At 36.3% G+C, this 18,073-nt stretch overlaps 1 protein-coding gene across 3 annotated transcripts in view; it reads right to left on the reverse strand.

The window, feature by feature from the left end:
- The window catches only part of SMCHD1 (structural maintenance of chromosomes flexible hinge domain containing 1), a 214,730-nt gene that overhangs the window by 185,053 nt on the left and 11,604 nt on the right, over positions 1–18,073 (reverse strand). For all 3 annotated transcript variants that reach the window (XM_041746908.1, XM_041746916.1, XM_041746923.1), the window contains 2 exons: positions 16,105–16,187; positions 15,155–15,285 (listed from right to left, as the gene is read on the reverse strand). In XM_041746908.1, coding sequence (XP_041602842.1) covers positions 15,155–15,285; positions 16,105–16,187 — 214 coding nt within the window. The remainder of the gene's footprint in view (positions 1–15,154; positions 15,286–16,104; positions 16,188–18,073) is intronic.

An 18,073-nucleotide genomic window follows, 5' to 3' on the forward strand; every position in this document is an offset into this window, starting at 1 on the left:
CAAGGACCCTCCTGCTGCCGGGTGGCCCCGAGCTGTACAGATCAGTGCCCCCTACTCCTGGAGCATCCAGGCCCCTGCGGACTGGGAGCTGCGGTAGTTACTGCAGGTGCTGACTCCGGAGAGCTGGTCGCCGCCACTGTTGTTGTTTCTACTGGTGTCACCTTGTACCTGGGACTGAGCAGGGGCATCACAGGATAAACAGCTCCCACTGAGCCATGCACCTGGCAGGGGACGGGGCAGCTCCCCCCAGGTGCACAACCTGAGAATCACCACAGCAGGCCCCTCCCACAGAAGGCCAGCTAGAAGGACAAGGGAAAAAAGCAAGTTATTGACCAAGCAGCCCTGGAAAGTTCCAGGGGAAGTCGAGGGATTTACAGTATATAGAATCAGAGGATACTCCCTCTTATTTTTTGTTTTCTGTTTGTCAACCTCCCTCCCCCTTTTTTATCTCTTTCTCCTTTTTCCAGTACAACTTGTTTTTGGCCAATCTGCATTGAGCAAAATGACTAGAAGGAATAACGCACCACAAAAGAAAGAATCAGAAACAGTACTCTCTCCCTCAGACTTACAAAATTCGGATTACAATTAAATGTCAGAAAGCCAATTCAGAAGCACAATTATAAAGCTACTGGTGGCTCTAGAAAAAAGCATAAAGGATTCAAGAGACTTCAGGACTGCAGAATTTAGATCTAATCAGGCGAAATTAAACATCAATTAAAAGAGCTGTAATCCAAACTGGAGGTCCTAGCAATGAGGATTAACGAAGTAGAAGAATGACTGAGTGACATAGAAGACAAGTTGATGGCAAGGAAGGAAGCTAAGGAAAAAAGAGACAATGAAAAGATCACAAGGATAAGTTAAGGGAAATAAGTGACAGCCTCAAAGTAAAAATCTACGTTTAATTGGGGTTCCAGAGGGCACCGAAAGAGACAGAGGACCAGAAAGTGTATTTGAACAAATCATAGCTGAGAACTTCCCTAACTTGGGAAGGGAAACAGGCATTCAGATCCAGGAGATAGACAGACCCCCCTAAAATCAATAAAAACCGCTCAACACCTGACATTTAATAGTGAAACTTGCAAATTCCAAAGATAAAGAGAAGATCCTTAAAGCAGCAAGAGACAAGAAATCCCTAACCTTTAAGGGGAGAAGTATTACGTTAACAGCAGACCTCTCCACAAAGACCTGGCAGGCCAGAAAGGGCTGGCAGAATATATTTAGGGTCCTAAATGAGAAGAACATGCAGCGAAGAATACTTTATCCAGCAAGGCTCTCATTCAGAACAGAAGGAGAGATAAAGAGCATCCAACATAGGCAGAAACTGAAAGAATATGTGACCACCAAACCAGCTCTGCAAGAAATATTAAGGGGGACTCTGTAAAAGAAAGAGGAAGTCCAAAGAAACAATCCACAAAAACAGGGACTGAATAGGTATCATGATGACACTAAATTCATAAATTCTTTCAATAGTAACAACATGAATGGGCTTAATGACCTCATCAAAAGGCACAGGGTTTCAGACTGGATAAAAAAGCAAGACCCATCTATTTGCTGTCTACAAGACACTCATTTTAGACGTAAGGACACCTACAGCCTGAAAATAAAAGGTTGGAGAACCATTTACCATTCAAATGGTCCTCAAAAGAAAGCAGGGGTAGCCATCCTTATATAAATTAAAGTTTATCCCAAAGACTGTAGTAAGAGATGAAGAGGGACACTATATCATACTTAAAGGATCTATCCAACAAGAGGACCTAACAATCATGAATATTTATGCCCTAAATGTGGGAGCTGCCAAGTATATCAATTAATAACCAAAGACATACTTAGATAATAATACACTTATTCTTGGTGACCTGAACATAGCACTTTCTACAATTGACAGATCTTCTAAACACAACATCTCCAAAGAAACAAGAGCTTTAACTGACAAACTGGACCAGATGGATTTCACAGATATTTACAGAACTTTACGTCCAAACGCAAATGAATACACATTCTTCTCAAGTGCACATGGAACTTTCACCAGAATAGACCACATACTGGGTCACAAATCAGGTCTTAACCGATACCAAAAGACTGGCATTGTACCCTGCATATTTACAGACCATAATGCTTTGAATTTTGACCTAAATCACAAGAAGTTTGGAAGGATTTCAAACACGTGGAGGTTGAGGACCATCCTGCTAAAAGATGAAATAGTCAACCAGGAAATTAGAGAAGAATTAAAAAGATTCATGAAAACTAATAAAAATGAAGATACAACCGTTCAAAATCTTTGGGATACAGCAAAAGCCATCCTGAGGAGGAAATACATCACAATACAAGCATTCATCCAAAAACTGGAAACAACTCAAATACAAAAGCTAACCTTGCACCTAAAGGAGCTGGAGAAAAAAACAGCAAATAGATTCTACACCCAGCAGAAGAAGAGAATTAATAAAGATTCAGAGCAGAACTCAAGGAAATCGAGACCAGAAGAAATGTGGAATACATCAACAAAACCAGGAGTTGGTTCTTTGAAAGAATTAATAAGAGAGATAAACCATTAGCCAGCCTTATTAAAAAGAAGAGAGAGAAGACTCAAATTAATAAAATCATGAGAAAGGAGAGATCACCACCAATACCAAGGAAATACAAACGATTTTAAAACCTTATTATGAGCAGCTATACACTAATAAATTAGGCAATCTAGAAGAAACGGACACATTTCTTGAAAACCACAAACTACCAAAACTGGAACAGGAGGAAATAGAAAACCTGAACAGGCTGATAACTAGGGAGGAAATTGAAGCAGTCATCAAAAACCTCCCAAGACACAAAAGTCCAGGGCCAGATGGCTTCCTAGAGGAATTTTATCAAATGTTTAAAGAAGAAACCATACCTATTCTACTAAAGCTGTTTGGAAAGAAAGAGATGGAGTACTTCCAAACTCATTCTATGAGGCCAGCATCACCTTAATTCCAAAACCAGACAAAGACCCCACCAAATATCCCTGATGAACACAGATGCAAAAATTCTCAACAAGATACTAGCCAATAGGATCCAACAATATATTAAGAAGATTATTCACCATGACCAAGTGGGATTTCTTCCCGGGATGCAAGGCTGGTTCAACACTCATAAAGCAATCAATGTGATTGATCATATCAGCAAGAGAAAAAACAAGAACCATATGATCCTCTCAATAGATGCAGAGAAAGCATTTGACAAAATACAGCATCCATTCCTGATCAAAACTCTTCAGAGTGTAGGGATAGAAGGAATATTCTTCAACATCTTAAAAGCCATCTATGAAAAACCCACAGCATATATCATTCTCAATGGGGAAACACTGGGAGCCTTTCCCCTAAGATCAGGAACAAGACAGGGATGTCCACTCTCACCACTGCTATTCAACATAGTACTGGAAGTCCTAGCCTCAGCAATCAGGCAACAAAAAGAAATAAAAGGCATTCAAATTGGCAAGGAAGAAGTCAAACTCTCCCTCTTCGCTGATGACATGATACTCTACATAGAAAACCCAAAAGACTCCACCACAAGATTGCTGGAACTCATACAGCAGTGTGGCAGGATACAAAATCAATGCCCAGAAATCAGTGGCATTTCTATGCACTAACAATGGGACTGAAGAAAGAGAAATTAAGGAATCAATTTCTTGATTGATTAATCAATTGTAAATTAATTGCACCCATTTACAATTGCACCCAAAAGCATAAGATACCTAGGAATAAACCTAACCAAAGAGGTAAAGGATCTATACCCTAAAAACTACAGAACGCTTCTGAAAGAAATTGAGGAAGACACAAAGAGATGGAAAAATTTTCCATGCTCATAGATTGGAAGAATTAATATTGTGAAAATGTCAATGTTACCCAGGGCAATTTACACATTTAATGCAATTCCTATTAAAATACAACGGACTTCTTTAGAGAGTTGGAACAAATCATCTTAAGCTTTGTGTAGAATCAGAAAAGACCCCGAATAGCCAGGGGAATATTAAAAAAGAAAACCATAGCTGGAGGCATCACAATGCCAGATTTCAGGTTGTATTACAAAGCTGTGGTCATCAAGACAGTGTGGTACTGGCACAAAAACAGACACAGATCAATGGAACAGAACAGACAATCCAGAAGTGGACCCTCAACTTTATGATAAACTAATATTCGACAAAGCAGGAAAGACTATCCACTGGAAAAAAGACCGTCTCTTCAATAAATGGTGCTGGGAAAATTGGACAGCCACATGAAGAAGAATGGAACTAGACCATTCTCTTACACCAGACACAAAGATAAACTCAAAATGGATGAAAGATCTAAGTGTAAGACAAGATTCCATCAAAATCCTAGAGGAAAACACAGGCAACACCCTTTTTGAACTTGACCACAGTAACTTCTTGCAAGATACATACATGAAGGCAAGGGAAACAAAAGCAAAAATGAATAATTGGGACTTCATCAAGATACAAAGCTTCTGCACAGCAAAAGAAACAGTCCACAAAACTAAAAGACTACCTACAGAATGGGAGAAGATATTTGCAAATGACCCCTCAGATAAAGGACTAGTATCCAAGATCTATAAAGAACTTATTAAACTCAACACCAAAGAAACAAACAATCCAATCATGAAATGGGCAGAAGACATGAACAGAAACTTCACAGAGGAAGGCATAGACATGGCCAAGAAGCATATGATAAAATGCTCCACATCACTGGCCATCAGGGAAATACAAATCAAAACCACAATGAGATACCACCTCACACCAGTGAGAATGGGGAAAATTAACAAGACAGGAAACAACAAATGTTGGAGAGGATGTGGAGAAAGGGGAATCTTCTTGCACTGTTGGTGGGAATGTGAACTGGTACAGCCACTCTGGAAAACTGTGTGGAGGTTCCTCAAAGAGTTAAAAGTAGATCTGCTCTATGACCCAGTAATTGCACTGCTGGGGATTTACCCCAAAAATGCAGATGCAATGAAACGCTGTGACACCTGCATCCCAGAAAAGAACTAAACAACATCACCGACCAATGGAATCAAACTGACATTTACAGAACACTCCTCCCAACTACAGCAGAATACATATTCTTTTCTAGGAAACACAGAAAATTCCCCAAAACAGATATTTTGGAGCACAAAACAAATCTTGACACATTTCAAAGAGTATATATAGAGTATGTTCTTTAACCATAATAAAATCAAACTAGACATCAACATAAAGACAAAGTGAAAGTATGTTAAGAACACTTGGAAATTGAGTAAAATTCCTAAAACAATCTATAGATCAAAGAACAAGTTGCAAAGGAAATAAAAAATACACCAAACTCTAGGAAAATCAATATATAGTATTATCAAAACTTGTGAGATGTGGTGAAAGTAGTTCTTAAAAGAAAATTTTAGGGGCACCTGGGTTAAGGGGCTCAGTCAGTTAAGCATCTGACCTTAATTCCAGCTCCAGTCATACTTCAGGGCTGTGAGACCAAACCTTGCATCAGGCTCCACACTGGGCTTGGGGCCTGTTTAAGATTCTCCCTCTCCCTATTCCTCTGCCCCTCCCCCACCTCCCTCTCTCAAAAAATAATAATAAGGGGAGCCCTGATGGCCCAGTTTAGTGCCGCCTTTAGCCCAGGGCGTGATCCTGGAGACCCATGATGGAGTCCCATGTCGGGTTCCCTGCATGGAGCCTGCTTCTCCCTCTGCCTGTGTCTCTGCCTCTCTCTCTCTGTGTCTCTCATGAATAAATAAAATAAAATCTTTAAAAAATAATAATAATAAAGAGAAAAAGTAAATTTATAGCAGAAAGTATTCATCTTAGATTATTTGAGATTTATCTAAACTTCCACAACTCAAGACACTACAAAAAAAGCTAAAATAAACCCAAAGCAAGAAGGATATAGAGCAGAAATCAAAGAATTTGAAACCAGAAAACATTTTTTTAATTTATTGAAGCAAACATTGTTTCTTTGAAAGCATTACCAATAACTATACACTAATAAACTTGAAAATTAATGAAATGGACTGAGTAAAATATAACTTACCAAAAGTAAGTAAATAATAGCCTAAATATTCCTATTAATTCTATTAAAGAAATCAAAGCAATAGTTAAAAATTCCTCCTGCAAGAAGCTTAATAGACTCGAATGGCTTCATAAGTGAGTTTAAAAACTCAAACTTTCAAAAAAGAAAAAAAAACTCAAACTTTTGTAAGTGATGGAAGTATGAATAAATAAATATAATCACACTAGAAAACAATTTGCCAGGGAGCCTGGGTGGCTTATTTGGTTAAGCATCTGCCTTTGACTCAGGACATGATACCAGAATCCCAGGATTGAGCCCTGAGTCAGGCTCCCTGCTCATCAGGAAGTCTGCTTCTCCCTCTCCCCCTGATCCTCCCTGCATGTCCCAGGCTTGTGCTCTCTCTCCCTCTAGTTCATTCTCTCTCTCTAAATGAAGAAAATCTCTAAAACAACAAGAACAATTTGCCATTACCTTGTATATTGAAACTTTCATCTTCATAACCCACAAATTCCCTTCTAGTATCTAAGAACTTAGGTAGATTTGGACTGGCAAACATATATAGCACTACATAACAGTTATACACACACATGCACAAACAATCATATAACTTATAGGACAATAGTATACTACTCATAATGCTAATAACTGTGATAGGAGAATCCAAATGCTCACTGACTGGAGACTGGATATATGATTTAAGTATATGCAAAAGAATATTAATGATTATGAAAAAGAATAAACTACAAACCCACACAAAGTTAAACTCTTAGTAATCTAATACTAAGTGAAAATACAAGTCCCTCATAGAACTGCAAATATTATGACTATCGTTTTTTGCAGCATCAAAAAACAAACAAAACTAGGTTTTCTAAAAAAATAAAAACAATTCAATATAGTGATTAACTTTGGTGGGAAGAAAAACGAAAATAAGGGAGCACAAGGATATAAGTTACAGAAAATGTGCTACTCATTGGCTTGGGTGGTAAATTCTGGTTATTCAGCTTGTTAAATTTTTCAATAAATAAACCTTAAAAAATTCAATGCCTGAACTGATGAACTGTTATAAACCAAAACTTGTAATTAATCAAATTCTATGAACCTTACATCTATTAAGAAAAATAAAAAATGAGTCAGAGCACCAGAAGCACACAACTCTCGCTTTTGAGGTTGTGAGTTCATGCTCCACGTAGGCTGAAGAGGTAACTTAAAAATAAAATCTTTAAGAAAAAGTAAATGGGTTCTAAGACTTTAATTACTATGGCAATACTAGGAAAGAGGCTGAAAATACCTGCTGCCCCCCCAAATATATCTTAAAACATATATGGGAAGTATACAAAAGTTTAGAGAGAGAGGAGCTGAGAGATAAAACAACACACACATACTTAAATTGATTCAAAACTAAGAAATTCTGTTCACTGAGAAGGAATGGACATAGTCACCAGGAAATAAGTCTCCTTTCAACCCAAACCATCCATGCAAACCTAACCTAAACAAAAACTCTATCATGGCAAAAAAAAAGGTTGAGAATACAAACCTCTAGTAGGTTCCAGACTTCTGTAAATAAGTCCACAAAGTTTCCTATATTCACATTCAAGGCTTATGTAAATACCCCTTCATAAAGGTAAGTAAAAGAGGAAAATAATCTAAGACCTTAAGATAAATTTTGCATTATAGAAGCAATATTCTGGAGAATTTAGAAAATCACTTCCCTCAGGAATAAATTCACATCACAGTACAAAAGAATTTCAAAAAATACCTCGTTCATATTCTTGATACATGTAAAATGACACTATATCTTTTGAAGTAAGAGTATTCCATTAGAAGAGAGAAAATCTGCAAGGAAACAAATCACAAAAGGGGTTGGAAGAAAAATAAAGGAATAGGAGAGGTAATCAAATTAGTAAAAGAAACTAAAAATAATATAAGTGGTTGCCAGGAAATAGGGTAGAGTGACTACATATGTATATTTATATCTCACGGTCTCAAATCTACCAAAGGGAATAACCCCACAATAAAGAAAGATTCACCTTCAACATAACTGACAAATGGCCAGCCAGATTCCTATTAGAGCTTCTGGAATAAATCTGTGTGACACAATGAAAATAACCAAATTAAAGTAGGATGCCTAAATATTACATACTCACCCTCTGAATTCAAACAGCACAAATATCAAAGTAAATGAAAGTTCATCTTAATTAGCAGAAATATACTGAAGACAAAGGAGTTTTTTCTTTAGGAAAATTAGGGTAAATCCTGTCGAGGGTCCATTTCTATAGCCTAAAAAATGGCAAGGGAAGTGAGCCATGTGGCATGCTATTTTTATTTTCCAAAACAATTAGCTCCCTAAATTGAGAACCTTGTAATTGCTGAGCAAGTTGAAAGTGCAGAAAGTAGCTCTAATCTAACACATCTGAATTAAGACCACCCAGCAGACCTAATGTGTTACTTCTTTCTTCCATAAAATAATTAAGTGAACACACGTTCTAGGGATCTAATTTAACTTCTAAGACAATGATTATAATAGAGCCTGAGTAATGATGAGCACTTTTTCTATTCTTGTAATGTTCTACATGTCAATAGAGGTTTGGATTACACAGGTGAATGCATGTGTCAAAAATCAGTTAACAAAGTAAACACTTCCATAATGGTAGAGTATGAATCTATGAAAAACTGCTCATTGATAAAAGCAATGAGAACATCTGAAAACACTGTCAAAATCAACATTTTCAAGGCTTGGAACAATCCAAGATGTGTTTACTCAAGATACACAGCTGAATCTCAGTAAGAACAGTGAGCTCTGTGGTGTTTTTACATGCCCTGTCCCATTTTCTTCTCACAGCCCCACAGAAGCCTTGAAAACTGATAGCCTTGTAATAGATGGTGGAAACCAGCCACCCCAGAGTCCCTGGAGTTCCTCCAAAGCCCCTTCCTCATACAATTGTCATTATTAGATTTGTCTGACAATTCCCTAGGAACCTCCACTTGTAGGCTTTGTCTTTATTTCACCTAACTCAGAACTTAATCATTATGAACCACTTTTTCACTGGGTCATTTGTCAAAAACAATCAGTGGCAATTGTTTACGATCACAGCTGACTAAGGCAATGAAAATAATCAGGAGAAAATAAGAATCTGGCCAAAAACTTACAAGGAAAAGATGGAGAATGAGAGGTCCATAGTGACTTTTAAAAGCTCCAGCATATTCAAGAGACTAGAAAAGGTCATACTCATTTACTGGGCTATATACATGCTCAAGAAAGCATTCAGAAGGCCCTAATCTCTCATTTCTGGCTGACTTTGAGGTTCTGTGCAAGCAAGAACTAAAGACTAAGACACAGTTGTAAACTTCCTGGCCAGGAAGTTCCTGTAAGAGCATTAAAAACATACTCCAATATGCAGATAGAATCCCTTGACAAAAGCTGGAAAGACTTAACGGTTCAGGACATTTAGGGAAATGTCCAATTATTAGCTGACCACTAAGTTACATAATGATTTCAGTGATAACACAAGATAAAGAAGACAGATGTTACAAGAGTGCCTAGGTGGCTCAGTTGGCTAAGTGCCTGCATTTAGCTCAGGTCATGATCTCAGGGTCCTGGGATTAAGCTCCACATTAGGCTCCCTGTTCAACAGGGAATCTGCTTCTCCTTCCCCCACCCCCACCCCTCAATACATGCTCTCTCTCAAATAAATTTTTTAAAATCTTAAAAAAATAATAATAATACAGATATTACAGAATTAGAGAGATAACTACACAAACAACAACAACAAAAACAAAAACCAGAAGCAACAAACAAGCCCTGAGGAGAGGGATGAATTTGATTTCTAGAGCTGCCATACTTTATTATTCAAATAGTCTTATTCTCAACAAAAACATTGGGCCATGACAAAAATATTAAAGTACAACCCATACACAGGAAAAACAGCACTACGGAAATTGTATGAGAAAAAGCCCAGAAACTGAACGTACAAGACAAAAGTTTCAATCAGCTATTTTAAAATGCATTCAATGAGGATCCGTGGGTGGCTCAGCGGTTTAGCGCTTGCCTTCAGCCCAGGGCATGATCCTGGAAACCGAGGATCATGGAGCCTGCTTCTTCCTCTGCCTGTGTCTGATCATGTGCCTCTCTCTCTGTGTCTCTCATTAATAAATCAATAGAATCTTTAAAAAAAAAATTAATAAAATGCCATCTAAAAATAAATAAATAAATGCATTTGATGAACAGAAATCATGAAGTAAATAATGAAGTATGAGAACAGTAACAATGTTTCAGCCAATAGAGAACAAGAGATAGAAATTACCTTTTTTTAAAAAAACAAATGAAAGTTCTGCTATTTAAAGAAAAAATAACTGAAAGGTAAAATTCAGTTAAGTGGCTCATGAGGAGATCTGATTTGGGAGAAGAGAGAATTAGTGAACTTAAATAGAGGTCAATTGAGAGACTCGGTCTGAGGAACAAAAAGAAAAAAGAATGAAGCAAAATGAACAGAACCTCAGAGACATATAGAACACTATCAAGCATACTGATATATTGGTAACATGAGCCAAAGAAGGAAAGATTATCTGAAGAAATAAGAGCCAAAAAATTCCCCAAATGTGATGAAAAACAATTTACAAATCCAAAAAGTTCAACAACCACCAAGTAGAATGAACTCAAAAAGATCCAAACCTAGACACATCAATATCAAACTATTAGGTAGATTTGGACTGGAATTAAAACTATTAAAAGCCAGACAAAAAGAATCTTGAAATCAGAGAGATTAGTCACATACAAGGGATACTCAGCTGATTTCTTTATCAGAAACCATGGAACCAAAGGCAATATGCTAACATCTTCAAAGAGTTAAAAGAAAAAACCTATCAACCTTCAAAAATGAAGGACAGGTTAAGGCATTCCCAGATAAACAAAAACTAAAGGAATCTGTTGCTAGTAGATCTGCCCAAAATAGTTACTGAAGATTGTCCTTTTTACAATTCTTCTATCTTAGATAAAAGTGCATAAAGCAGTAACTATAAAACTATGTTGATGTAGTTACAATGTATAAAGATGTCATTTATATAAAAATAATAACAAAAGAGTGGGAGGGGAATGAAGCCATATAGAAGCAAAGTTTTTACATATTACTTAAAGTAAGTTGGTATTTATCCAAACTGCATTGTAAGATGTTAATTGTAATCCCTAAAAACAAAAAACAAAAAACAAAAACAAAAACTAAAAATCAAACCAACAACTATTTAAAATATACTAGTGATTAGTGAGGGAGGGAGAAGGTAAAGGGACACAGAAATGACTACAATGGGTAAGGGTTTCTTTTGGAGTAATGGAAATGTTCTGGAATTAGTGGTGATGGCTGCATAACTTTGTGACTAAACTTAAAACTTCTGAACTGTACACCTTTTAATATGGTGAATTTTATGGTATATGAATTGCATGTCCATAAAAAGTAAATAAATTCAAAGAAGATAAGCTTATGCTGATGTAAGCATTTCACTGTAAATTTTACCTCAAAAAACAGACTCTAGATAATGGTATCAAAACTTTAAACATTAAGAGAAAGTTTACAGATATCTGTAATTTATTTTGAATTTAAAAAATAAAAAACCTGAACTGATGATTAATAGGATAGATAACATGAGAAAGCAATGGTCAATGGCAGAAAGTTGTTATAAGTATCTGGATATTCACTGAAGAATTTAAACTTTTCTGTAAGTTTGGAAATGTTTATCAAATGCTGAGGAAAAGAACAGTGCTGAGGAAATACTCAGATTCAGGTTGTGGACCTTTCTGCAACTAGCCTGAAATCCACAAAAACAACAACAGCAACAACAAAAACCAGTATCGTTAAAGACACAAATGTGACAAATTATTGTAGAATAAAGGAATCCAGAGAGATATGACAAAAGGGGAAAAACCTGATTATGGACATTTTATATTTTGAATCAAGGATAAATTCCTCAGATATGATAGTCGTATTATGGTTGAGAATGTCCTTGTGAAGAAGATAATTTCAAATGATTTAGGAAGAGAATGTGTACGTGCATCTAGATAGACGATAACAAATGTGACAAAACATTAACAACTAATAAATTTGGTGAAGGACATATGCTTCCTAATATTGCTCTTTCAACTTGTTAGCTTTAACTTTTTCCATATAAAATGGGTGGGAGGAAGGGCAGTAGCAAGGTGAGTGAGATCATAAAGAATACTGGCAAATTAGAACTCTCACTTCATTTCCTCCTATTCTCCCCTTCATATACCACACTTGTCTCCTTCCTCTGTCTCAAACAGAACAAGCTGATCATAATTTCAGAGTCTGTCTTTCCTGGTGTTCTTTCTATTTAGGGTACTCTTCCTCCAGATCTTTGTTTGGCTGTTTTCTCCTAATTATTCAAGCCTCATTTCAAATGCAATCTCAAGGAGACCCTCATCTACCTTAAAAGATGTCCATCAGGCTCTAACATATCATCTGATATTATCTTAACAGCAATAATCCATAACTGGCATGCTTATAAATTTTTTGTGTTTGTTTTTCTCTACAACATAAGAGACAGGTCAGCAGACTCAGCTGTTTTAGAATTTTAGGCTTTCCTTTCTTTTCTTCCATAGCCTGTATCCTATGACATCCACCTTTGTACCAGTAAAAACTTAACTGGAATCAGAAAAGCAACTGGTAATTTTTTCCATAGGAGTAGAAGCTAGGGGAGTGAGGAGGAGCATGTGACATTAACAGAAATTAGAGTGGGTACGTCAAAAGACTGACACCAGACTCAAAGGCAGTATGGGTATATAATAGCTATAACAGCGGATAAAAACCTAGGACGAAAGCAACAGCAAGCTTCTTACCAAAAATTAAAATTTCCCTAACATTGAAGTTTAAAAGTTTAGGCTGTGCTAAGACCTAGGGAAAAATCAAAGTCCATGTCCCATTAATTCGGTTAAGATTAACATTATAAATAGTACTTCTTTATCTTCCATTTCATTTAAATGACATTTTTCTAAGCTGCCAATCTACCACCTGATAATTTCTATTACATGCTAACTTCTATCCTAAGGCATTAAAAGACAGTGGTCTTTGCCTTCTCTATGGATATTTTATAAATCCTTAAAGTGGCACATACTTGCGAATATAATGAAAAAGAATGGCTGTAGAAGTTTGAAGCTAAGAATAAGAGAGTAGTAACTAATAGCTTATATAGCATATATTTACTGATGTTTTACTATACCGTATCCTAAGGATTTCATACAATGTAAGAATTCATGTGGTTTACACAAAACCTTATGAGGTATTATCCACATTTAACAGATATGTAAACTGAAACTCAGAGAAGTAAAATACCTTAACCAATGTCACAGAACTATTAAGGCTAGATTCAAACCAGGCCAAATGATTTCAGAGCCCTTCTTCATTATAGTGCCTCTTACTATGACATTGTATGTCTTTACAAATTCGATAAAAACTCTGTGGGTGGGCAGCCCCCGTGGCCCAGCAGTTTAGCTCTTGCCTTTGGCCCAGGGCGTGATCCTGAGGCCCCAGGATCGAGTCCCACATCGGGCTCCCTGCATGGAGCCTGCTTCTGCCTCTGCCTGTGTCTCTGCCTCTCTCTCTGTCTCTCATGAATAAATAAAATGAAAGAAAGAAAGAAAGAAAGAAAGAAAGAAAGAAAGAAAGAAAGAAAGAAAGAAAGAAAGAAAAGAAAAGAAAAGAAAGAAAAGAAAGAAAGCCATCTCTTAAAAAAAAAAAAAAGAAAAAACTCTGTGGGTGTTGAAATTACAGAAACAAGAAGGCATATGTGCTAACTATATTAATTTTTAAGATTGTTAAGGTTAATCCTTAAATTTGGGTGATTCTCTTTAACATAATAAAGAGCTAAACAAGACATAAACAAATATTGCTTAATAAGAATACCAACATATTCTTCCCAAGTATGTTACCTGAAGTACATGACATAGCTAAAAATAGCTCTCACTGGAATTCAGTTAATATCCCAAAGACCTTAATCTTTATATTCCTCACAACTTCCAGTATATTTTATTTCCCCTATGGCATCCTCATTCAGGTATTTTCTACAAGCATATTCTGATACAAAACTTCTGACTAGACTCTATTCCCTAACAGCTATGAATATTCTATAAAGCAGAGCTCTGAAAGGTGCCTGGGTGGCTCAGTTGGTTGAGTGCCCAACTCTAGATTTCAGTTCAGGTCATGGTCTCAGGGTCATGGGATTGAGCCCTGTATTGGACTCTGCACTCAGTGCAGTCTATTTGTCCCTCTCCCTCGGCTTCTCTCCCCACTTTCTCTCTCAAATAAATAAAATCTTTAAAAAAAGAAGAAAAAGAAAAGCAACAGAGAGCTCAAGAGAACAAATGTGGTTCATTTAGACACTTTGCAAGTGGCATCAGATGATTTCTAAAGCTTAGTTTAATACCATCCTAGGTAGCCCGGTTAGCTCAGCTGCTTAGCGCTGCCTCCTGCCCAGGGCGTGATCCTGGAGACCTGGGATCAAGTCCCACATCGGGCTCCCTGCATGCAGCCTGTTTCTCCCATTGCCCCCCACCCCCTCTCTGTCTCTCATGAATAAATAAATAGAATTAAAAAATAAAATAAAAAAATAAAACCATCCTACTGGGAGCCTGGGTGGTTCAGGGGTTGAGTGTCTGCCTTTGGCTCAGGTCGTGATCCTGGGGTCCTGGGATCAAGTCCTGCATCAGGCTCCCCATAGGGAGCCTGCTTCTCCCTCTGCCTATGTCTCTGTGTCTCTCATGGATAAATAATTAAAATCTTTAAAAAAAAATTAAAAAATAAAACCATCCTACTGCTCTAGGAGCCAAACAGCTCTCATCAAACTTTAGTAAGGAAAGGGGGAAAGTTCCAAAGTACTTAAGATATCATGATAATCCCTACGTATCTTAGGAAATGCAAAAAGAATTGGAAGAACATAGTATTATGTAGTTTTGACTGTCTCTATTGATAATAAACATATTATGTAAAAAATCTAAGTATATGTGCTGATAACATATATACTGATAATGTCAACCTCCAACACACCATGTACAACTAAAGAAATATTAAGAGTTCTTATAAGCCCTTATTAAAATTCCCAGTTGCCCATCAAAAAAGTGAGTAAGGTTTTCTAACCTTTCAAAGTCACCTTGCCTTGTGAATTTTGACAACCTATACACGGCCCAGTTGTTAAGCTGTTTAGAGGTCATTCCTCTTCCATTATCTATCACTGCAACAGCGGGTTTTCCTTGTGTTTCATCAAAAAGCTGCAAAATAAGTTCAAAAAGACAGGAAAAGCCAAATTATTATCAAAAATATATAAAGTTAAAAATTAAAGAATTAAATGGGCTCACTCATACACTGCTGGTGTAAGTGTAAATGTATTACAATTTACTAAAAGATACTATATAAATCAAAGGCCTTAGAATTCTTCATGTCCTTTAATCCAGAAATTCAATTTCTTAGATTTTAGCTTAAGGAACTAATTAGAGACATATACAAAGACCTATAAGGATGTTCATGCCAGCACTGCTTACAATGACAAAAATGTAGAAAAAAATCTAAATCTTCAACAAAATATACATAATTTATAATACAGTCAACAAATGAAACTGTAGCAATGGAACATTACACTGCAGAATATTCATGATAGGGCAGCCCAGGTGGCTCAGCAGTTTAGCACCGCCTTCAGCCCAGAGCGTGATCCTGGAGACCCGGGATCGAGTCCCACGTTGGGACTTCCTGCATGGAGCCTGCTTCTCCCTCTGCCTGTGTCTCTGCCTCTCTTTCTCTCTGTGTTTCTCATGAATAAATAAATAAAATCTTAAAAAAAAAAAGAATATTCATGATATGGCAAATATCTATATTGTAACGTCAAGGGAAGGTAGATCACAAAAAAACCAAAATGTACCCTATGATCACACATACATGTATACATATTTATAGAAAAAAGGGCACTTAAAAATTTTAATATTGAAAAGATATCAGATAATTATATCTATTTTTAGTTTTCTAATTTCTATAACCAACTTGTAGTACTTTTATAAAAGGGAAAGTTAAATTTCTTTATAGTATTGTTATCTTACCAATTTGATCTGTATTCTTCTAATACCAGTGTTTCTAGAAGTAGCAGACAATGAATTGTCAATTAATTCTGCAAGAGCAAATGCTGGAAGACAATAAGAAGACATTACTGCTTAACTTTTCCTTCCCAAACACTTCACTTAAAAGTTCAAAGTAGAAGAAACTCTGAAGTACCTTAAGCCATCACTTTTATTTTCCAAAGAGCTAGAATTAAAGTATTATCCTGATCCTAATGATATAATACATAATAAAGGCATCATCACCAATCACCACCAGCATAAAAAAGCAGTCATCAACCAGTACTTGTAAGGCACTACACGGCATGAGTCAGCCAGCCATGATTCCTGGCTTCAAGGAGTTTATAATCTAAAGACAGACATACAGACAGAAGACAAACAGAAGACCATAACCATAAAATCAAATACTAGTTCGTGGTATGTAATACATCATGCACAAGTCAAAAGTGAACACATTTAGAGATGGGGCGGGGCAGGGGTTGCAAATATAAAGCAACTATAAAAATGTCTATATAGATATCATATGATTAATGGCAACTTGTCAAGTGGCAGGATGTTTCTAACTGACACAAAATTGCTAATTATTTCCTACTACACAACCAACTTGATACTCAACTTATCACTGGCTCTGTATTATTAACTAATATTCTTTCTTTAAGGTCATTACTCAAACTATTTCCTGCTTTTATTTTCTTAAAGAGGATAACACACCAAATTTATGTTTCTTATTTCTACTGAAGTGTAACCCAACTAACACTGTAATTAACCCATAGAGCACCCCAGCAAGCATTCCACACTCTGAACACTGCTTATAAACTAGAAAGAAGTTACTACAAATCAGATATAAGGATTTGGCCAATGGTAGATAAGTGTAGAAAATGGGAGAAGAGACATTGTAGGAAATGGGAGGGACACTGTTAAGAAATCGGAGGCAAAAAAAAAGAAATTTGAAGGGAAGAAATTATTAGAATTTGGTATCAACTTAGATATAAAATTAACCCCCCTCCCCTCACACAAAAGAGAAATCCAAGATGGTTTTGAGTCTTTCCTCTAAAAAGACTGGATAAATGGTCATATTTCTCATAAAGGGAAAATTCAGAGAGGAAGAAAAAAAACATTCCATTTTAGATGTGATACCTTAACACTGTATCAAGCTCAATGAGTAGAAGTGTTCCATAGGGAGGGAGAACAGATACCAGGCTTAAGAGAATAAAAATGGCCAGACTTAAGAATTTTTGCTTCTCTGACAGAATAGTTAAACCTTGGATCAGCACATTAAAAGTATTTTAAAAAGAGCAATATGACTTGAAATATCCACCATATGGTCACGAATAACCAAAAGCACCATTAAAGGCAAATGAAATAAAAGCAGGGAAAGACCTAGGAATGTAGTGTAAAATCACAGTAATCAAAGGAAGGGGTTAAACAGGGAGATTTTCTGCTTGTTCATATAATGACAACAGGGATGAAAGCTGGTACAACAATCTGGAAGGTAATTAATCTACATCAAAAGTCTTAAAAATGAACCTACCTATTGACTCCATGATTACACATTTAAAAATCTATCCCCAGAGAAAGAATTAAAGATTCATTAAATATGCAAATATTTAAAAATTTATTTTCGAGTATTATTCTAGGAACAGAACAAACAGATAAGAGTCCTGTTCTTGTAGAGTTAACCTCCTATTTAGAAAGATGGAAAATCAATGCAATCATACAATACAAAAATGCAATACAATCATAATTAACAAATGGTGGTATATGTAATGGAGAAAAGAGTAAGGGGGGGAGAAGAGATCAAATAACAGTAAAGTCATTGAGGGAACACAGCTGCAAATCTTAAGCAGGGTGATCAAGGTTAAATTTTGTTGAGAAGGTAATAGATAAAGAGATAAGTATTAAGACTCTGGCTTTTATTCTCAGTGAAATGGGAAGCCATCAGTGTTTTTACTAT

This window comes from Vulpes lagopus, chromosome 1 (genome assembly GCF_018345385.1).
Source record: "Vulpes lagopus strain Blue_001 chromosome 1, ASM1834538v1, whole genome shotgun sequence".
Lineage (NCBI taxonomy): Eukaryota > Metazoa > Chordata > Mammalia > Carnivora > Canidae > Vulpes > Vulpes lagopus.